The 23259-nt window shown below is 46.8% G+C and overlaps 1 protein-coding gene across 2 annotated transcripts; it reads right to left on the bottom strand.

Annotated features, from left to right (window-relative positions):
• Positions 1–286: 286 nt before the first annotated feature.
• On the bottom strand, positions 287–18551 carry LOC8051748 (transmembrane protease serine 6). 2 transcript variants are annotated; one of them, XM_042286683.1, is made up of 7 exons: positions 18396–18551; positions 12969–13114; positions 11289–11377; positions 10778–10856; positions 7988–8183; positions 4405–4526; positions 287–487 (listed from the first exon to the last, which is right to left on the bottom strand). In XM_042286683.1, exons 1-7 carry the CDS (start codon positions 18448–18450, stop codon positions 329–331), a joined length of 846 nt encoding a protein of 281 aa, XP_042142617.1. In that variant the 5' UTR covers positions 18451–18551; the 3' UTR covers positions 287–328. The 2 variants fall into 2 exon arrangements, with proteins under 2 accessions (XP_042142617.1, XP_042142618.1); XM_042286684.1 differs by lacking the exons at positions 12969–13114; positions 18396–18551 and adding an exon at positions 12424–12532.
• Between the last annotated feature and the right edge of the window lie 4708 nt (positions 18552–23259).

Consider the following 23259-nt stretch of genomic DNA (forward strand, 5'->3'; position numbering starts at 1 on the left):
TGAAACTAAGTGCAGGAATGGCCGAAGTTGTATACATATCCACCTTCTAATGTCGCGGATTTTGTAGATATCATTGCATAATCACTAGGACTGCTACAATTGTGCAGTGCCGCGCCTCTCCCGTACTATCATGGTGCTACGGCAACGAAGATTTGAACGATTAGTACCACTAAAACTTCTTATTTTCAAGAAAATGAAAGAAAGTAGAACTTGTAATGTCATGAAACTTTTTCGAGAAATATATTTTGTAGTAGTTGGTTTTTTTCTTCGTTTTGTGGCTGCAATATTTGGCATTTGACAGTGTTTTTTATTGCCTAGTGAAGCATTCTCAGAAGCCGGTGGGGACGTTGCAGATGAACTGGAGGAAGTAGGAGATCTGGGTGTAGACGTCAGGGAATCCGGGCGTGCACTGGTAGTCGTTGGCGACGCCGACCAGCGTGAACTGGCCGCTCGGTCCGAGCTGGACGACTGGGGAGCCGCGGTCACCCTGCAAAGATGAAAGCTTCGATGTATCGCCACAAAGAGCATGGATAACCTTGGCAAGCGGGATAAACATAGACTCCTATAGGAGGTATTCACTGGACGCCATATTTGTGGGTGCTGTTTAGAGCGCATGCTCAGAACGAGCTCACATTAATAGCCTGCTAAGACCGGCAACCTTGATGGTGCTAATTGCACGCTCCAAAAGGACTGCCGAAGCTCGCCCTCAGCACGCGCTCAACAGCAGCGCACACGGATATGGCCACCAGTGAATACTCCCTATTGAAAATCATTTGTCGATTGTTAGGTTGCGATTGCACAATGACGGAACAACGACACCCCGAAAAATGCAAATCTAATACTTTAAAGTACACTTCATTTAATCAAAATTCCGATCGCAGGCGAAGGCACAAACGAACCGACTGAGAGCATATGTCACTGAACTGGACCTTTCCTGTACTACGTGACTGGTTTAACGATGATAGAGCGCGTACAGACACACGACAAACACCATGACGCAGCGCTTTGGACGCTACACTTATGGCGCTGTTTTGACTGGTCCTATCCGCTCGTGGCGTCGGTGTGTCAAACGGATCGATGGCGGTTTGAAGGGACCGCATAAGTCGGTTTCTTAACTTATCGCGCTGGGACTATCTACAGAGGTGCTCGAAGCCGGTGTTTTCCTTAATTGAGAATATGAATACATAAAACCTCCGGAGTCAGAAGAAAGAAAATAAAAACTGGCTTTGTCTATGAAAACATTATCGCTAAGCCTTCTATCTCAAAATCACCAGAAAAAATCGCTGGGGACTATTCTGGCGTTTACTACGATTGAAGAATCTCTGAAATGGAGAGAAAATAAAATTGGCTTACCTAGTCTTCACTTCGTTTGGCCCAAATAAGCGCCACAGTAACACATAATACTTTTATTGTGCACTCAAAGTATAAGAAAAAACATTGTCTTTTTTTTTTTTTTCTTGGTTTACTCAGGTAAGCCAATTTTTTCACAATTTTAGCAAAAACTTCTACCAACTTCAGTCACCTCCGTAGTAAATCCTAGCACGATACATTAAGAACCAAATTTATGCCGTCGGCCGTCCATTTAAAAGGCCACGATCCCTTTGACCCACGCGGTAGAAGACCAGAAGCACAAACGCAAGGCCGCTTTGCAGGCCTACGCATGACCGGATTAGCAGCGGTGGCACCACGAGCTGGTTATTAGTTATAGAGTTCTAACTTCGGCGGTGTCATTTGTGTCCGCTATTGTGCGGGGATCACACAGCTCCCAAAAGAAGACTCACCACTGTGTGAAAGAAATTTGAAATAAATGGGTCTCTTTCCGGCGTTACGGAATGCCACAAGGGTAAAGTCGAGCTTTCTCAAAAACCACTAGTCCTGGGTATTCAGCTTATTTTTCCCGGTATTTGCCGTCATAAATTTCACTTAATATTTTGTTGTAGTTTTCCTCTAACTAATCTATTCCTCAAATGGGCACAGCTCGAGCAAATATTAACACAGAAACGCACGCACGCACGCGTCGTGGTATGGCGCATGAAACGTCACGTAGCTGTAGCGTTCCAAGGCGGGTGTGGGATGTGGACCACGATGTATACCTACGGTGCGTATTGTATACTTGCGGTATACTTATATGTATAATCACGGTGCGCGCACGCTCGCACACACGTGCACGCGTCGCGGTTCCGGCTTCAGCGCGAGCTCGATGGCTTCCGCAGTGCTCTGGTTGCGCGTGCCTGCGCGTTCTCATTTGTTTTAGCAAGATCAGAAAGCTAGCGCTGAAGGCGGAGCTTCTATTGGCGACTCCAGCGAAATCGACGCCGCGTAGTGTCAACGCCGAGAAACTCAAGAGACGAGGTCGTTGCGACTGTCAACTGCTATCGCTGCTAGGTTCTCGCAGGCAGCATTGAAACAAACATCGTTTCCAGTGATTATTTTATGCTTCCGCCGTGTCATTCCTACGCATTGAGTAGAAGAAGGTCTCTACCGTCGAAAAATCGCTTTGCTTTCATATGTAACACCGATTTTACGCAGCAGTGCAAGAAATTGATGGTGGTTCGCGTGCTAACGACGAAAACGATTTCCTTTCGTCCGCCATTTCGCCTGATTAGCGCGCCCCCTATAGTTCGCTGGAGTGTTTAACCATGTGAACGGAGTATAGCTGTAGCGTATTCGCGACTCCAGCAAAACGGACGCCGCCAAGCGGGAAAACCGGGAACCAGCCGGTCCAGGTCGCTCCGCGCCCCGCCGCGTCCCTGATGGCTTTCGCGGACGCGTGCTGTCGGCGCGGCGGCGAGCAAAGTAATTTGACGAAGGTCCGAATATTTCTTAAGTTTGCCCGAGTGTTCATTAGTGTGGTGAAGTCTCAGTAGATTGTTTCTTTCTATCACGTGTTTGAAAGCCCGTTTATTCCACAACACACGATCGCGGGCTTTCAATTTTTTGGATGGGGAGGAATCACGGGAAAAAGTTTTGATTTCTCGTCTGTCTCTAATCACAATCAAAGTGACGACTGCTTGGTAACTGATAAGCGGTTTCTTTATAAGGATGTAGAACAGTAGACTGAGGTCGACGGACGAAGTGTTTCACTGGAGGGGACACCAATGTTGCAGTCAAGTGAATGGGAAGGTTCGATAGCTGCTTTCCTTGAGTTTAGTTGTCCTCGATTAGCTTCAGGTTAATTTAAGCCACTAACGCCGGCCGGTGCGTTGGCTATTCATCTTGGCGGCGTTTCGCCGAAAAAGACCACATTGAGGGAGTTGGGCTAATTTCGCAATTACTTGATTCAGAAAACCTGCTCGCTGCATATGATTAATGAGGGAAATTATCTGCTTTCAAAGGGTGGGGGACGCGTCTCGCAAAGATAGAAGCTGTAACGTCATTAGGATCTATCGCGCCTCCAATACTTATAACCCCTGTCGAATCCAGTAGCGATATACGTCTACACTGCTCAAGTTGACCGGCCACAAAAAAAAAAAAAAATACTAATTTTATCTGTTTAGGATTCGAAGTCAAGTTCAATGCAGAGAGGTCTGAGTGAATCTCCGATGAAGACTCTCCTCAGCTTGTCCGCATTCGTCTCCGTTCTACCGGCTAGAACCATTTGGCTAAGTTTAAGTAGTATCTGTCTGTCAAATATACTTTTATTCAGCAGTTCACCCTAATAGTTAGTCAACTAAGTTCATATTTCAACCCGAAGAACATACTAATATCGCTTTAGTGGGACCATAGTACGTAAAATAATACAGAACCGCATATTCATCAAAATGACTTCTCGATTGCTACTAAAGCCTGAATTGAAATACGAGTATCAGCCGCTTAGTGAAGTGCCAGCGATTTGACATGCTCCTTGGCTCAAGAAGCGCTTGCTTAATTTTCGTAATTTTCCTGCAGCCTGTGTTCTTGACCGAGCACACGACTGCAGCTGTATCTTGAAACGCGGACAGGCACAAAAGCTCAATTTCGCGGACAGGTAAGTCGCATGATCGAGGCATGCATGCGAGTTAGCTAAAAATTATTCTTGGTGGAACAATTTTGTAGCCCTCGCCACTTTCCTTAGATGACCAGAACTAATTAGAGTCTATTACCGTTTCTCCGGAGCCCATAGTTTCGGTTTTGATCGAAGTCTTCGCAGCGAAAGTTTGACATGAAAAGAACAAAAAACACCGGCAAAACAAAACATTGCTCGGCAAGTTTATGCGCACCGGCTAAACTTAACTGTCTCAGTTCAAATACCCATAAAATTGGGCATTCAACAAAATAATAATTGTTAAATTGAATGCGCCACCCATTCAGGCGTCCCGGCCGAGCCGACGCGACCTGGACTCAGCCGCCATGTTTGTTTCGTGGTGGCGCCCCCTATAGGTCGCTGGAGTCGCGAATAACCATGTGGAACAAGGCTATACTTACGGTGCATATCCCAGCGTTACGTCCGACGCCGCAGAAGGCGTAAGGTTTGTGGCGAAACAGGGGGCATTCGTCCTTGGGCTGCTTCTTGATGTTCACCTCTTGCATGATGGCGTTGGCTCGACCTGACAGAAACCAAACAAGGCGGCGTAACATCACATTGAAATCACGTCGAACCTTATCCAAAGAATCCTGAGCCTTGACACCTACAATGTCATTACGTCTACATTAGCACAACCGCGTTGCTTCGTTGCGCTCCACAATATATTCAGGGCCTGTATTGACGTCACATCAGCGCGGCCATTGTGATGGTCTCGTTGACGTGACGTCCATTGAGCTGCCAACCTCCTGCAGCATATAGAATGGGCGTTCAATGTAACTTTAGCTAAGGTTTAAAAATATGTTCGCGCACTTCAGGAAGACGAAATCAAAAGAATATGTCTGCACATTGTTTGGAGTCAGTCAGGCTATTTTTGTATGTTTTTTTTCAATTAATTATTTAATTAAGAATTATTAACTAACTTTCGAAATATGCAATTTGGAGCAAAAGTTCCAAGGACAAAGTTGTAGAGCGTCCTCAGAAATGTCTAATTCAGTGTTTTTTATTAAGAAACCTTAACACGTTCTCTTTTTTTATCGGTTTTAAAAGACGCCCGCGAATTATGAAAAAAACAACACGTGACTTGGCGCTTGTGCGCCTTATATTGCAGCGCTCTCGGCCGTGGCTTGAATAAACTAGACCTGCATGCTGAGTAGAGCACTGTTGACAGGGCACTGTTAAAAACTTCGCGATTCTCTTTTTTTTATATATATAATTTGCGCGTTTTTTTTATGTTTTAAAAGAACGAGTTGTGTGTGAAGTTTCTTGATAAAAAATACCTTTTCATTTGATGCTTCTGAGGATTCTCTACAACGTTGTCACAGGAGATTTTGCTCTAAATTGAATAGTTTAAAAGCTAATTCATCCTTCTTAAATAAATAGTTAACTGGGCAAGATACAAACATAACCTGTCGTGCTCCAAACAATTAACAAACTTATTCTTTTGGTTTCATCTTCCTAAAACGCACGAAAATAATATTAAACCTTGGCTAAAGTTACGTGGAATATTCTGCATTTCTGAGAACAAGTAGGGGTGGCCAACAGCTCGCGCAACGACATCACGTGCAAACCATGTATTTATCGAGTGCTGCAAAACACCAATGAAGTCACGAACTCAAGACAATGTGGTGACCGCGCAATACAGCTTGTTTCTATCATTGCTTGTTATATTTTGTTGCTGTGGTAGATATCAGTAACATCGGTACACAACTACATCTGACATTTTGTCATATATCTTATGATTTTATATTCTGTTCTTGTTGGAGTCATTATGGCGGCTCAATAGAAAAAAAAAAAGACGATGAGTACGACGCGTTTAACATCCGCGGGAGCGGATTCCACGAACCGGGCGTATCGGCTACTTTGCCTATCACGACCCTTTTATAGTAGTTCGCTCGAAATCCGCAAGGTGGCGTTTACATCACTCTATATCGAGGTGTTAAAGGGAGATCTGGAAAGGAGTTTTGGTTCCGAGCCTGACTTTCGCAAATGCAGTTTTGCGCATAAAACTGGACGCCCAGACAAGGCTAGAAATAAAGCAACGTAAACTAGGTAGTAATTATAATGCAATTAAATGCAAAGGTGCAAGCGAGCTGGACAAGAATGATGAAAATAATCCCTGGAGAAGGGGAACAAGAGGGACAAAGGACAAACATAGATCTCCAAACACAGCTAGGTGACTGGTGAGCGACCGAAAAAATCCGCCTGGTCCGGGTATCGAACCCGGAACCTCTCCATTACAGGTGGAGCGCTCTACCAACCGAGCTAACCAGGGGTTAGACGTCAGTAGAGCAAACGGGTTTTATCAGTTGCCACCAGTCTAACACCAACAAGGGTGAAGCTTGGAAGTTAAGGTTGTAATTATAATGCAATTAAATGCAAAAGTGCAAGCGAGCTGGACTAGGTGACTGGTGAGGTTCGATACCCGGACCAGGCGGATTTTTTCGGTCGCTCACCAGTCACCTAGTTGTGTTTGGAGATCTATGTTTGTCCTTTGTCCCTCTTGTTCCCCTTCTCCAGGGATTATTTTCATCATTCTTGTCCAGCTCGCTTGCACCTTTGCATTTAATTGCATTATAATTACAACCTTAACTTCCAAGCTTCACCCTTGTTGGTGTTAGACAGGTGGCAACTGATAAAACCCGTTTGCTCTACTGACGTCTAACCCCTGGTTAGCTCGGTTGGTAGAGCGCTCCACCTGTAATGGAGAGGTCCCGGGCTCGATACCCGGACCAGGCGGATTTTTTCGGTCGCTCACCAGTCACCTAGCTGTGTTTGGAGATCTATGTTTGTCCTTTGTCCCTCTTGTTCCCCTTCTCCAGGGATTATTTTCATCATTAAACTAGGTAGATTGCCTCCGGGGGCACAAGGTAAAACACCGAAACAAGGTGTATAGGGCGATATTGGATAATGCGCAATCGAGGGCAGGGAAGCTAGCAGTAAGATAAAATTTAAAAATAGGCTGAAAGAAATATAGATGCAGAACGGTATATACAAAGTGGTCTTAGCTGTTTACACATGAGAAGCGTCGATACAAAATAGAAAAAGTGGACTAGGAAATTTAGATATTAATATATGGACAATAGCAGGGAGGCGGATGAGAAAATGCAGGTTACGGAGAAGAAAATATAGGAAGCAGGCATACAAAGACTAAATCGGCCTTGGAAATTTACAGATCGTTTAAGAAGGGCATTGCTGAGGAGCCTGTCTTTGACAATTGTAAACGAAGCTCCTTGTTGTTCGAGGCGAGGACGGGAGTGTTGCGGACTAGAGGGCGATTCTTACACTTGCGTTGAGTCCGACCTTAGGGCGAGGGTTGCTATGGCAACAGCTGAGCACTTGATTCTTTACTAAGGGGCTTCACCCTGTGGTAGCTGAAGAGGCGACTAATTTAATAAACGCACTAGGATTTAGGGATAGTGAGCGAAAAATAGACACGGGGAAGGCAGAGGTAACCAAGAAGGTATTACCTGACTGGTGGCATAGGTCGAGGGAAGGAAGAATATTTTCTTATTCCCTTCCGGGCGACCCTTAGGGAGGAAGGTACGTGTGTGCACTCGGTTGCATAGAAGCGCCTCCGGCGTACGGATCGTAGCTTTAAAGAATAAATATCTAGATATATGATATATGTTAAATAAATGTTAGAAGAAAAAAAAACACTGGCTAGGTGGCGCCAGCCACTGCCCGTTTAAAGGGGTTCAGCCTCATCCATCTATCTACCCATCGCTAGAGAGCCTAGATTGAAGAGAGGGTCCATCTCAAACCATGGGAAGCGTTGACAATCTAATGGCGGACGCCTACCGCGCCGATTGGTCGTAAGTGCGCATACGTAAGGCTCTCTAAAGATCGCTGAAATCGTTAATTTTTTTTTCTTCTTTTGCTACTATTTTAGGTTGGTCATTCGTTTAAGTCGTCTGATCAGCACGACTCCTCGACACAAGAGAGAGTTACAGAAGCAGTATCGAAATAAAAGAAACGATCGCGCACCGGAGTCGTCGTAACCGAAACCGGTGAGCGTCAGCAATCCCTGCGTGTCCGTGCGCTTGTCCGGCAGGCAGACGGCGTTGATGTAACCGTTGGTGGTGGCGAAGTCGATCTCGCTGTCCAGCTGAAGGAGCGCCAGATCGAAGCTGTACAGGTCCACGTCCTGGTCCCAGCGCGGGTGGAGAACCTTGTCGTAAACCTTGGGAGAAAGGGGAGTACGCAACCGATGTGATGTCGTCCCTACACGTCGACAAGAAGCCCTGACGTCACGACGCTATGGTGGCGCTGCTGTCGGCACGGCACATGCGCGGATGCTTCACTACACGCAACTCTGGTTTCCGCGCACGCGCAGTGCCCACCCCTTTTGCCTGGGCCAACGCGGACTTGTTTCTAAACAGCGCGGTCGTCTATACCAGGGACTTTACACCAAGGGTCTCCAAACGGCAATCCGCGGAAGTTTTCCGACCGGCCCGTGGCTGGCCGCGGTCTTTCCAATGAACAAGGGGAATGAGCCGAGCTGGTGGGTTAAGGCCCGTTCACACTCTTGCAACCGAGTGCGACCGAGAGAGACCAAACCGGTTTTTAAGCCTCTTGCGATCTCTTAGGACCAGCTCCGCTCAGTGCATCCGGTCCCAAGAAGTCTTTCTCGGTCGTACTCGGTTGCAAGAGTGTGAACGCGCCTTTACTTATTTCGGGTGGGACTAGCTAAACATTGGAAGAAAGGTAGGTGATAAGAAGAGACAACTGACCGCTGGACTACACACAATTCACTGAATCCTCTTGCCCAGGAGATATAGACACTTTACACACGCGCCAGATTGCAGACGCCATAGCTGGCCTTCTCTTGTCTTATACCGAGATGCCGAGCCACTCAAAATGGGCACTGACGAGCCTTCACAAAGGCGAATGCTGGGGACAAGGACACAATAAAATCTAAAAGGGCAATAACCTGGCCTGCTATAGTAATGATAAAGTGAAGTAAACGAAATAAGAGGAAACATCGGTTAAGGCGGCGCCCATGCAGAGCTCCTGCAAAGCGCCTTAGTAAGAGTAAAAAAAATGATTAATCGTGGAAAATCAGAAGAAAAGTAACAGCGGTAGTAGAAGAAGAGGAATCAGATAATATAGTTGGTAGTCCAGCGGTAGGTTGTCTTTTCTAATCACCTTCCTTCCTCCCAATGCTCAGCATGGTTCCATCCGAAATTTCCAGTGAGGCCCGGCCTGCCGACACTGGCACAGAAATGACCGTGCGTAAAGAACTGGCACCGGAACGCACACTAACCACGTAAACGAATATACAAATAAAAACGAGAGAAAATTGCCTGTTGTAAGGCGTCTCCTTCCGTCATAATATTCATTCGACATTGGCGTAACGAGCATCATTATCCTTAGTCCCCTGTTTCATATATGTCTAACTACGTAGGTTAAACTCTTTTGCGTTCCACAACACCCCCCCCCCCCCCCCCCCCCCACAAAAAAAAAAATAATAATTATTATTATTATTGCAAAAGTTAAATACGCATTGCCAAACGCTCATCCTCCGCCAAAGGTTGCGCTAGCTGTTCGAACCAGATGCCAAAGCTTCAGAAGTAACCGTTATCTCATTCGAAGGCTATAAGTGATTTTCTGAAAATTCAATGGGGAAAATGGCAGCCGACGGAGCTCTTGAATGCACGAAGCTGAATTGCGCCAGTTATCGAAAGCGGGCGAAAATGGGCCCCATTTTCGCACGTTTTTCATTTTGCTAGTTTATTTTAGAAACACTGAAAAGGTGACGCGTGTGGCAGGAAAACGTTCAGTTTGGGCAGCACAACTATATATATTCGTTTTCACCTCAAGACAACAGTAAGTTTTGCGCATTGTTCATACGCCGCGCGAAATAGTTCTCGCCAGATTTGGTTGTCGGAGGCACAGGCGATGCTTTTTGCGTTTGAAACGTGTACTCCTTGATAAGATGACGTGTATCCACTCTAAAATGCTAATAAATATATCTTAAATCTCCACCTAAAGGAGAAAATTAGTAATCATCCGCGAGAAGCCGGACTTTTTTTCCTATGGTTCTTGAGGTGAAAACAGGTATAGTTCCCAACTAATTACAAGAAACTTGGCAGTGTGAATTCAGTGCTGCGGATCCACAGTACAGACTCGCTCAGCAGCGCGAAACAAATCCGCGACGTACTGCCTGCTCGACAGCCAGTGAAGTCCCGCCACTTACAAGCGTGGGTTAATTCGAATGCTCGTTCTGGTTTCGCTTTCATTTGGATACAAAACTTGAAAATATAAAACAGAGAGGACGAGGACGGGAACAGGACATCTTTTGAAAGATGTCCTGTTCCCGTCCTCGTCCTCTCTGTTTTATACTTTCAAGTTTTGTATCTATTAACCAACACGCTCGTTTTCAACTGTAACTTTCATTTGGGTAGCTCGAAAATCGGCGAGTAACTTTCAAGCAACCGCGTTGGTGAACCGCTTTGAGAATGCAGTACAACCACCAACGTGAGTAGTAAACGCCATTCGGTGTGCGGCAGCAAACAATCCCTCCTCCAATCGTCGCCTTCTGTGCACCGCCGTATTTGCGTATACAGGACTCTGGAACGCGTCTCTGGGCATGCGCAGTAGGAAGGTACCCCTTTTCCCCGGAATATCAGACTTCGCGCATGAGTCCACGACACGTGAGTCAACATATTTTGCCCGGGGTAATAGGCGCCGAAAAGGCGTACACACCAACACCCGAACCTGGCGTCCTTACGTCGCGCCGTGTTGTCGGCGCAGTGCACGCGTAGAAATTCTTACCTTGTAGCTACGCTCCGTGGAGGACACGACGTTGAGATTCGACTTGCCCAGTTTTACTTCCAGCTGGGACGTCGTGTAGCTGAAAAAAAAAAGGAAAAAAAGATCGTAATGAGCATCAGTGCCTGACAGTTCGCCACGGCACTACACTTACCGCTCTAAGATATAGATCCTTTTTCAAATGTGCGCGCCATCTAGCAGCTGCTGCGCCGATTATCGGAGACCGCCATTGTTTGGGTACGTGATTCGAATAGTTATTGGACGCGGGGGTTGCGTCACCAATGTTGCCTCCTCGGCTTTTAAAAGCTATATATCGTATGAAATGTTCATGTTACTTCAGCATTTACCTAACAACCTACAAACCATAAGATCCCTCCACCCAAGGTGAAGAGATAAAATAAAAAAAAGAGGTGTACTATATTTCGGGGGTGGCCGTTTTTTGGGGGTGGGCGATCTTTCGGGATTTTTATGGTAATTCCACAACACGCCCGCGGCCGATGCCGGATCGACTCACTCTTGAACCAGGTAGGCCGTTGTCAGGACGAGATTGCACGAGATGAGAGCTCCGCCGCCGATGGGAACGCCGTCAGCGTAGACAATCGCCTGAAAAGAGAGACCAAGTTTGCACGTCATCCTGTTGACTAGAAAATCTGAAGTTATTAACGTTCAAATTTAATCCCTGTCGTTTCTTTGTTTTTTTTTTTCTCAAGCTGGCAACAGCGAAAACGTGACGACGGATGTAATTTGGGCAGTACAACCTGTTCCCGAAAGGCAACAGGAAATTACATAGAATGAAATAAATTCTGGAAAGGTCACTCCAGCAGAACGAAAACCAATGCTCGACGCAAGGTTTACAACACATGACGTCACCCCACTTCAATGCGCGGGGAAATTTGAATGTTGGTTTTGACACTGCCTTAATTTGCAGTTTTCTCAATAACTATATGATAAATTTAGAAAATATGGCATACCGTGAGGAGTGAATCTCGGGTACCCTGAATGTGTAGTAAGTTCGGGTGGCTCAGAGAACCACCTAAATGGTCTATCTTGTTATTCCTAAATAACTAAAAGTTGTCATTAAATTAGTTAGAGAATTAACGTTCGGCCTAGTTACTGTCCAGCCGTGACGTGAAATTTGCATTAAAACTTCCGTAAAGGGTGCTATAAGGCGAGAATTGTCACCCTTGTACATGGCTTTGAAGCTAAGCGATCAAAGAGCGCCAGTGACGTCGATCAGTCCTCAGTGCGCCGTCTCCGCGACCTATGTTCACGCATTGCAAGTGACATCAGCGGCGCGACGCAAGCGCAGAGCGACGGAATCAACAGCACGGGCGCTCTTTGCGCGCTTAGTTTCGATGAGAAACCGAAACTAATGGCGAATTCAACTGGTCATTTTGGAGCGCGCCAGGACCACTAGACTAGATCCGAGATGGAGCACGCGATTCGAACGGAGTCGCTCCACCACCGGATCCCCAGTTTAAATCGAGATCGGCGGATGCCTTCCCGTCATTCACCTTCCCGGAAATCCCCTTCCCGCGGTCCCGGATCTCGAAAGACATTAACAACTTGTGCTCAACGCACGAGCGAAGTTAATCATGATGTGAAAGATGCGTGTTGATAAGCGATGTGCACCAGCGTAACCCACTTGCCTCTTCATCGGAATACTCGTGAACGGTGCCCAAGTACGTCTCGAGTTTCGGCCTCTTCGGAGGAAGTCCGAAAAGGCAGTGGAACTCATGCGGGACATACAAGCAATCCTCGTCGTCGCTGTTACTCGAGCCGTTGCTGCTGGAGGAGCTGCTTGAGTAACTTGGCGACGAACTGTCATCAAGCAGCAGCAGTAAAACGGGCGGCACTTCGCGAGCGGCCATTACGAATTAATTCTTCCGAGGCAAGATGCCCGGCGAGAAAGGAAGTCACGTGTGTGCGCCGAGGGCTGGCCATGGGCTGGCTTCCGGTCGAAGCCGATGAAATCGGCGGAGCGACTTTTTTCGGATCCGGATCGAGATCTGGAGTAGGAGCTGATCCAAAACGGACGAGTGGAACACGTCGGTCTCGATCCCAATCGCCCAATGAAACAGGCGCGCTCCAGAAAAGTCGATCCCGGCGCGCTCCAAAACGACCGATGGAATTCGCCATAAGTGTGACACAGGGAAATGAAAGAGGTGCGCTGGACGGAGCTGGCTGTACTCACGTGCCACGGGTACCGACCCCGGGAGGAGTTGGAACCTCCGAAGGCCCTGCCGGCGAACAGGTCCCAGGGATTGCGGGGCGAGCCGCAGTTGACGGGAACGCAGCTCCGGCAGGTTTCCGGTTTGTACGGGTAGCTGCCAGCTAGGGCTGCAAAAGTTGTACAGTTTGTAATCTGCGATTTGATCTGAATGCAAGCATCAGATCTACCTGGAGACCTCAAAGTGACAGCGCTGTTTCACCGAGGCAGTTGGCCTTGTCTGTACATTAGTGAAACGCGCCGGCAACATGTTTGAGGTCCTCTTCCAATATCCAGGCTCGCGGTTCATAAATGCCGATGATAAGAGACGGACAAATTGCGCGGGCGGGCTTTCGCATTTCGAGTCTGACACCTGCAGCACGTGTGGTAACTTTAGCGCACCATCGAGCATTCCAGGTGCTCCAAGTATTTTCAAAATTTACTGGTGTGTTGGTTTTCGATTACGCCGAGCAAGTTTCTAATGGACCATCTGTTTATCTTCAATATTTAAACAGTAATTTAGAAACCTTAGTTAATTAACCAATTTATCTTGACGATTATCCCCCTATACTATGTTCCTCCGGCCGCATAACTCATCTGCACAGATCGCATTATGTACCATTCACAACTTTTTTTTTTTAACAGTGTGTAAATTTAGGAAGAAAACCTCACGTTTTTTATCTGGGCTTTCTTCTATAAAGAGCGTATTCATCCTTGCACTTTTTGTGAGGCCTGCGTGTCCACTTACGCAACCCTCAAGAGATGACCGTGGTTCTACAGGGTCCGATAGAAAAAGCATGCCTAAATAAACCGCCGCAGAAAGAAACGCCGTGGATGTGACGCTAGAGGTGGTGACAGATGTCAGATTGTAAATGTTTAAGAACTTAACGTTGCCTAAATCAAAAGATGTTAAAAAATTCAGTCGATGCTTAAAATATCTTTTTAAATCGAAAAATGAGATTGTGTGCGGCTATGGCGTTTCTTTCAGCAACACCAACTTGTCAGCAAGTAAGAAATCGATTTTTTTTTCTTGGTGAATGATGTGGTGTGGCTCGGCACTATAAAAAATGTCATATACTCACGTCAGGCCCACTCAGTGTCAGCTACCGCGCGGGTACTCCATTTTTAAATAGAAAAGTCTTTGAGACAAAATTGTTTATAGAATTCCTTTATAGATAAATTCAGTTTAGAGAAAACGGCGACAAAGCCTTTTAGCATTTTTTTGTTTTTCTTATGGAAACATTTTGGAGTCGGCCGACGTACGGGGGGAAAGAGAGAAGGAGGCGCTAAAGACTTGGCTTTTTCGCATCATCGATCGTAGCGTACGCGGAGATTGGCAGGCGCAGGCCAAGAACCGTGCGGCACCGAAAGTACAGCCTCCTTGCGTTCGCTGTCTTTCTGTGAGCGTGTGCAGGGTTCACCGAATGTCTGCGTGTCTATGCGCTTGTGGATCGTCTAGTTCTCGCGACTGCCCTCTGACTTTACGGAGACAGGAAATAAAAACGTGTTTGTTTTTGGTAGAAAAGTAAATTGCATGTTTCTCACCGCGAAAATAAACTAAGTGTCGCCGAATGCTCAGGTGCCAAGGTTTTTCGTGGCTTAGCGCTATCTAATTATAAACCTATAAACGATTTCTTTTTTTACAAATGTCCAAGCAGAAAGCAGGGCCCGTTCCTCGCCATATTCCCGCCGCCCGGGCGCATTTCGCGTAATTTTTTTCAATGAAAAGTTTCGATAATCGCTTATAATTCTTTTGAATCAGATAATGGCAAGCCCAGAAACTCCGGCATTTTATCACAATCTTTAGTCTCACATTCGGAGACTGTGCGTGCGGTGCGTAGTTTATAATTGCGGTGAGAAAAACGCGATTTACTTTTTTTTTTTAGGTCGTAAAAATCGGACACCTTCGCGACGCCAGCTTCTAGGTATTGTCCATATATTATATTTTTTTCTGGCACACACCGAGCAGTCGAAATGCCACCGACACGACTGATCATATATAAACCTTTTCTGTGTACTCTCGTCTCCAGCCACCTATAGGCGTATACGGTAAGGGCGACGAAAAAATAATCCAACGTTTCAAAATGCCAATAGTAAAACAAATAAAGAGGAGGCAAACCGAGAAAGTCTGACGGTTACGCTTATATCCTAAATGCCTTCTATTGGCGTGGCAAAGGCAAAACAATGTTTTTGCCCATACTGGAAGTGACGACAATTTAAGATGGCGGCGCACTTGCAGAAAAGAAGCTGCCGCCTGTTACAAAGATAATAGCCGTTACCATCCATCCATCCATGGTTCAGGGGTAACTACCCCCCCCCCCCCCCCCCCCCAAACCTCATTCCACCTTAATCGAGTGAACGTTGGAGAGGAGGTCGCCTCCTCTACAGCGTTCATTCTGCAACAGTCGAAAGAGGTGCCAGGAGCTTCCCCTGAACTCTTCAGCTCGGGGGCGGATTTAGCCGGGGGTGCGGACGTCGTGACCCCCCTCTTGATTTCTGCATTTGTAAAATTTAGATCGTGAAACGAAGGAGAGGGGGAGGGGGTTCCTAAACATATGGTACGCTGACCAACACCTGACCCCCCTCCCCCCTCAGCAAATTCCTGCATCCGCCCCTGCTTCAGCTGTCACCGACTGTAGTGTTTTAGCTCTCAAAACTGTGTTCGGCACGTCGAGCACACACGGCATGGAAACACGTAACCCAACAAAACAACAACTACAAAAACCTTGGCAAATATTTCTAATTATTATTATTACTATCGATGCTGTGCACTGTTTCGCACCAAGTGCTCCGACAAAGCCTAATGCACTCGCGTTTGACGATCCGACCGACTGAGGCAACGCATCCGGTCCTAAGACGTCGCAAGAGGTTTGGAAACCTGTCTTGTCTCTCTGGGTCGTACTCGGTTACAAGTGTGTTAGCGAGCCTTGAAAATAAATTAACGTACAATTTTTTCGTTAGCCCCCCCCCCCTTTTTTTTTTTAATTGACACGCAGAGTTATGTTTTACAGAAATCGAACGGTACATGCCGTCACAAGTCAAAAATATTCTAGCCCTTTTTTTTTTTCTTTTTTTTTTTTTCAATTTCGAGAATTTAAAAGCTATGTAATAACGCTGGCAAGAAATTGTCTCTAAAATCGGTAATAATTTCGTCGTATGTGTTTTAGACATTGACTCCGCTAGATAAGGTATTTAGCCAGTGCAGTACGACTGCCAGAGTGAATGATACACGCTCTCGCGCCTGTACGATGCTCGTCCAGATTGAAACGGGCAGGGTTGTGGATCGAACCCAGGTTCTCTGGATTCTGCAGCGCAAGATTCTGCGGCGCTCCATGCACATGTTCCGAGATGCCGTGCCCTAACTTTACACCTTTCCAAAATACGCTCCTAGGCCGCCGCCATGTTGCTGATGCTGATGCGGCTGGTGCGACTCTCGCGCCCTCTATCAGCTAGAACTTTTCTGCCACTCTCTGGGACTGTGAAGACCCGCTCAGCGTGGTTCTCTACCTACGTTTTTGCGGTTTTGCATTCGAGAGTTTTCTCGCCCCTCTTAAAAGTTTCCACTTAATTTTTTTTTATGCGTGCTGCGTATCCTTTTTGTTTTATCTTCCACTGTGAGAAATGAGGCTGGTAAGTGCCTGCCATTCAAGCTTTTCTGCTCGACATTCACGGGAAACGAAGGAGGTGAAGGACGTCGATCGACCCTCGACGCGAGTTTGCGAACATTGTTCTCCCCCCTCCCAGAAATAATCCGCATAGAATCCTCAGTCATCTCCAAAAATAGTTGTCCGGGTTGGGGTGAAAAACGGGTCAGTCGCGTTTGTTTCTTTGCCTTGGTGCGGTTGTGAAAAAAGGAAGCTCTCCCCAAGACGTGCCCCAAAACGAAGTCGTCTCGGATTTCGTCCGATCGTCAAGGACTTAAGATGTCATTGTCGTCGACTGTGACTGTGTTATTTGAGAACTTTTTCAGATAAATCATTTTCGGATAACGCTGCATCGTGTGGTACGTACGATATAGACGCTTTGCAGCAGCTGCGCATGGACGCCGCCATAACTGACCTTCAGTTTTTGTTTCCTCCTATTCCGTTTATTTCACTTCATCATTACCATAGCAGGCCAGGTTATTGTCATTTTAAGTGTTACTGAGTCCTTTTCTAAAGCATCGGCCTTTGTAGAGGATCGTCAACTACCGTTTCAGTTGCTCGGCATCTCGGTAAGACAAAAGAAGGTCAGCAATGGCGGCTGTAATTTGGCGCGTGTGCAAAGCGTCTATATTGTTCGAATGTTATTGTATGCCCCCTTGTCGTGTCCATCAGTAAACACGTTATTTGTAAGCGTGAAAAATGCATGCCTTTCGGCCCTCTTCTGTTGCAATTTATTTTTGGCAGCAAAGCGCTTTGTCGTTTCACACGCGGCGAATCCCGCGGCGCCGTCAAAACTTATCGTAAGAAAACAAAACGAATAACTAGAACTATACATTCCACTCGCATTCGTTCTGTCGCGCGCGTACCCAACAAAAATAGTTAACAGTTTTTTTTTCTTGCTTCATTTTTTTTTTTTTTTTTTAAATGTGGCACAATGCTTTCTCAATGTCCTCGGGAAAATCCATGTACCATGAAACACAAAATATAGCGGGAAAAGCCGAGAATTTAGCCGCCAGCAGCGTTTGAAACTGCGCCTACGCAGTCAGCGCCTATTGAAATCACAGTCCACTCGGTTAGGGTTAGGAGGGACGCCGGGGAGAGTCTAGCCTCAAACTCAGTGACTGGGCTCGAAAAAGGTTTGTTGCCCCTGGGGTAGAGTGTTTTTGGAGCTAACACCCTGCAGTAACCGTTCTCCCCAACTTCAAGATACAAAATCCCACATAGCTAAAACGTTCAGTTTTGCTGCCTTCTCTTCACTCGTGAACAACGTGCACTTACGTGGCTCGGAGCAGGTGAAGCGAACGCTCGCAATGCAAAACCCGCGGGCCGCAGCGATCCTGGGATCCGGATGAGCATCATAGCGGCGTGCAATCGCGTACCACTACGCTTGCTAAAGTTCTAAACTACATAGTTACGAGGAGGGAAAGAGCGCCAAAAGTACGGAGGACAAAGAACGAAAAACACACAGGCCGAGCGCTGTGTTCCTCGTTCTTTGCCCTTTGTAGTTTTGGCGCTGTTTCCCTGTAGGCTCTTCGTACCTATGCATAACCAACTCGCCCCATCTTCAACGGTTCTCAAGTACAGCGGAGACATCCGACGCCCAGTGGGGCAGACTAGATTCCCGCTGTTTAAACGTAAAAGAACACAAGTATACTTTTAGATTTGCCGACGGCATCTTCTACCTCGTAAATAACATTTTCTTGTTCTAGCAGCTTGTCTCTTTGGCACTGACGCGAGATCGAAATAATTACATGTATATCCGTCTTACCAATATGAGCGAGGTAGTAGGCGACAACGACGGCGGCAAGAATCCGTGCTTCCATGGCGATGTTGAGCTGAAGCAGACGTGTGACCACCAAACGAAGCTCGCGTTTTGAAGTGAAATTCTCAATTCGAGGAGGAAAAAAAAGAAAAAAAAGAAGAGCACCAATATCCTTTCTGGCTCTTGTGAGTCAGAAAGAGGCGAACTGGAGATAGTCAAGAGAGAGAGAGAGAGGTAGCCCTCGCATTATTGAGTCACCCCACAAAATATTGGAGGATGAGCCGGCTTGAAGGCGTGGAGTGCATTGTCTATTCACAAGAAAACGCTTATCGAGTTTTTGGGTGGTGGTGGTCTTTTTTCTGTATGTGGGAAAGGGGAGAGTTCCTTTTGGCTGCTGAAACCGTCAGCTTAGAAGAAAATGGTGACTGGCTGATGTTCGGGGGGGGGGGGGGGGGGGGGGCGCAGGCAGACGCTGACGTGGTGCCCTGGTCATGCAACTTGTTTCTCAAGAAGCTTTTATTTTATTATTCAAATCTGGAGCATTCTGCTTGAATTGATCTGAAGGAACAGATACGGACACAGTGATTATTGTTTTGTCCGTTATATTGATATGAGTACACTTAATGCAACTCAGTCATCAATGACTACCATGACCTGACTCATCACAAAAAGTGTCATTATCCGAAGTATAGGTCAAGAGTCCGGCTTAGGCTAACTCTTTAATAATATATAATTACGACATGTGCATCAGACATGTTAGCCGATTGTCAGTCTCGAAGCCCAGCGCGCGCTTTGGGAATGCCAACGCGCTCACCGGAAGTCGTTATAACACCATAATAATCATTACAAACTGTTTCTTTGCTCGCGCTGCAGAACCCAGGGGATCCTAGGTTCGGTCCTCACCCCTGCCCGTTTGAACCTGGATGAGCATCGTAGTCGTACTGCACTGACGAAATTTCTCATCAACAGTGGGTAACAATGTCGAAATAAAATTGCGTTGTGTGCCTAGAACTTGGCCTGGAGGCCTCCACGGGCGACGAGTCTCCCAGCTGTAGATGAGCAATTTAGCCAGTGCAGTACAACCGCTAGCCTGATACACGACCGCACGCCGGTACGATGCTCATCCAGACAGAAACGGGCAGGGGTGGGGATTGAACCCAGGATCCTGGGTTCTGTAAAAATGTCGCAATACTCTGGCACAGTGGTTCTCGACTATCCATGTTTCGTGTACCCCTTGTGGATCGGCGGAGATGATGGAGGACCCCGTTCGTGCTGAGGGGAAGGGAAAGGTAGGTCAATTATGATAATGATTTAATAAACGGATATAAATCATATAACTAAGGGCTACTGTGAAGTAGACTTCGCTCATGGACAAACACACAAGAAAACTCACCCACAAATTGAAATGTTTCTTCTCAATCTGAAAAAAAGACAACTTTTATTGCAGGGCTTCGCGGGCCCCTAGGTTGCCTTCGCGGACCACAAAGGGCCCGCGGAACCCTATTTGAGAACCACTGCTCTGGAAGATTAAAGTCCCGCAGCCCGCTGTCTAAACAACTAACGATAAACTGGTTATTGTATTAACAGACCTAAATTTTTTTTAAAAAAAGACTAATGTGGTTTGTGCGGGAGAGTTATGCGTAGGGTGACCACCTTTCTGCTAGCGAAATGCGGGGCAGGGGGGGGGGGGGGGGGGGGGCGAAGGGGGGGGGGGGGGGGGGGTAGAGCAAATTTCCTAACACGCACACCACAACCCGAGGCTCTGTTAACACATTTAATATCGTCCGCTGTTTATACTCTCGCAAATTGTATAGCAGCAATTAAGTTCGAATAATTTTCACTCCCAGTGATACAATTTTTTAATGCTAAATGTGTTACTAATTGCGTCGAAGTTGGAAACATAAAAATCGACTGCAGCAGAACTAAAGGCATCAAATGTAAATAAGAAACAGGAAGTTTTTTTCGGGTTATTGTTTTCTGTCAACGCTTACTTTTACCAACATGGTCCTGCACAAATGTTTTAACATTATGGTCTTTTCGACCTTCGTGAGTTTCAGGCTTCTTGTCTTGAGTGGCTGTCTTCACTAAAGAACACTTCCACATTAACCCTTTCGCATTGATACAGCGATATGAAAAGAAGTACAATAATTTATATTTAAACTTTTGGCGAACAGTTTTTCCTTAGAATATTTTGCCACCAAGGGGACAGGCACAACGGCGCATGCGCGTCGGGTCTCCTGCAAGAACGGCAGTCGCTTCCCGCCATTCTTGTATATAAAATGGCGTATACCATTGCGATTCACACGATTACCAGCAACCTCCGCGCTTCCCCGTGCCCCGTTGTTCGGCAGCACCATGCGTTGCAGAGTAAATTGTACGACAGTGTGAAATGCGGGACATTCTGAAGATTGGGAAACTTCTGAACAAAAAGTGAGGGCGCAAACGAGCTGGTGTACATTGCACATGGTTGAAAAAAAACCGAGACTGCAGGTAAACGACACAACACTAAAAAGTCGCTAACACAGCTGAAATTTTTATTTTTCGAAATCTGGTTATATAACCAGACTTCGGAAAATAAAAATTTCAGCTGTGTTAGAAACTTTTTGTGTTGTGTCGTTTACCCGCAGTCTCGGGGTCTTTTCAACCATGGAAATTTCTCGCGGGACGCGGGACACGAGCCCTCAATGCGGGACAGTCCCGCGAGGGGTGGTCACCCTAGTTATGCGGCCAGAGGGACATAATACAGGTGGCCAATCTTAACAATAACTCGGCTAATTAACTAAAATTTATAATTTATCTTTTAAATTAGTGAAGTTAAACATATGGTTCTAATTAACAACTTGCTGAGCGTCATCGAAAACCATTATCTGGGTAAATTTTCGAGGTTTAGAGGCCGTGGAGCGGCTAAAGCATAGCCTCCTATTTACTGACAAAGCCTGGCAGGTTGCCACGAGAAGCGGCTGCCGAAATGGAAAGGGTGGAGCGGCAGACAACGGATGAGAGGAGAGCCACGTGACTGGCGCCCCGCTGCGGTGAGACGCCGAAACACACTTCTCCCGAGCGAACAAGAGTGTTTCGGGTCCTCGTCGCTGCAAAAGCTGTGCGCTGGCGTCTAGGTTCCCCGCTACCTCAGAGCTGGGTTCCCCGAGAAATGACTCTTTGATGCTATGCGCTACCAGATCCTCGCGCACCAAATCTGCGACTGGGCACTCTATGGCTCCGTCGTCAAACTGTGCAACAGACGCAAGGCTCGCGACCCGAAAACGTGCCAGCGTGGTTTTTCGGTCTTTCATCATCCGCGAGTTTGTACCGCCAGCATTGCGCCCTTGTCCGAGTGGTAACTTTGGCTCACCACCGCGCCCCAAATATTTCCGAAATTTACCTATATATTGTCACGTGCGTCACCGAACGAGTGCGTGCGTGGCCTAGTAGTTACAGTGCTTGCATGGCTTTCGAGGCCCCGGGATGGATTCAAGGGAGTGGAGCGTCTTTTATTTGTTCTTTCACTTTAGCGTTCTCGTAAGTTCGAGAGCCTTGTCGTCTGTTGGAGGTCACAACGTTCTATGCGCCGAATCTTCTACGGCGATTATCCCAAAAGCGCACGAGTGTACAAAAAGGGGCTCCACGTGGCGAGCCGAAGTCAGTCTCGCCCCAGCGTTCGATCCTGCTCTTTCGCCGCCATCAACGCCTGCGACGCTAGCCTTTTGTCTATTTTGTTTTGGGCACAATCGCCCCATTAAACATTTAGTTTGCTTCAGTTTTCGTCGCCTCATCAATTGTCCTTCGTGACAATATAGTGGTTTTGGATGACGCTCAGCATGTTTTCAATTGGAACCATATATGTGTATTTTCACTAATAAAAAGCTTAAAAGGAAACTGAGGCGGTTTTGTATTTGAAGAAAAATACCTATATAATCTTTATTTGGCCTTCAGAATCCCGAATATCGACACCATTTATCAAATTGGTGCACGGAGGCTGCAGACACCCTAGCATGGACTGACCGCGAAGGCTGTGCTAGCGCGAGCGGCCCCCTTTCGAAAGTCACGTGCCGATTATTAAAAGGCCGGAACCACTGCACAATGGTGGGAACAACCGCATCGAGAAACGTTCAAGTCATTCCATAAGATAGCTAAAGTCGGAGCGCATCCAATACTTCGAGCCGACGAGCCAATCAAAAAGCGTCAAAAGTGCAACGTCACTGCGCTCATCATCTTTTTCTGTGGGTGTGTTTTTTCCAGTGTGCCGTGACGTTGAAATTTTAGTTCGCCATTGTGCAGGAGTTCCAGAGCTGCCATAAGAGGGCAGTATTTCGAAAGGACCTTTGCAGAAAGAGCTCTCTGGCCGGCGCCATTTTGCGATTCGAGCGACCCCTATCAGCCAGAAATTTTTGTCGCCCGCCTGAGCTGTGGAAACCCGGTCAGCGCGACTCCTCCCTGCATCGTGCATTGGAGTTCGCCGGCGTTTCTTGAAAGTTTTTACTTTATTTCCCTATTCAGGATGCTTACTCTTTGTGTGTATCTTCCACTGTGAGAACCAGGGAACACCAGGGCTCGCAGTCTGCTCGGCCTTCGCAGGAAACGAACGAAGAAAACGAACGTCAAGTAGCCAGCGACGCGGGCCATTCGACATTCTTTGAGGATTATTTCCGTTGAGATAATCTCCGAAAAACCTTCCCGGCTATGTTCCCAGTCTTCGCGAAAAATAGCCCATATGGTCGGGTCCGGGGTGTGGGGACGGAATACACACGTTCGTTGATTTGCTTTGGTGCTGTGCAAAAGAAGCAGCTTTCTCGAAGACGCGCCCTATTACAAGCCGGACTCCGTCCGTTCGTCGTGAAGTGACTATCGTGGACACTGTATATTGGATATG

This window comes from Ixodes scapularis, unplaced genomic scaffold (genome assembly GCF_016920785.2).
Source record: "Ixodes scapularis isolate PalLabHiFi unplaced genomic scaffold, ASM1692078v2 PGA_scaffold8__174_contigs__length_109621045, whole genome shotgun sequence".
NCBI lineage: Eukaryota > Metazoa > Arthropoda > Arachnida > Ixodida > Ixodidae > Ixodes > Ixodes scapularis.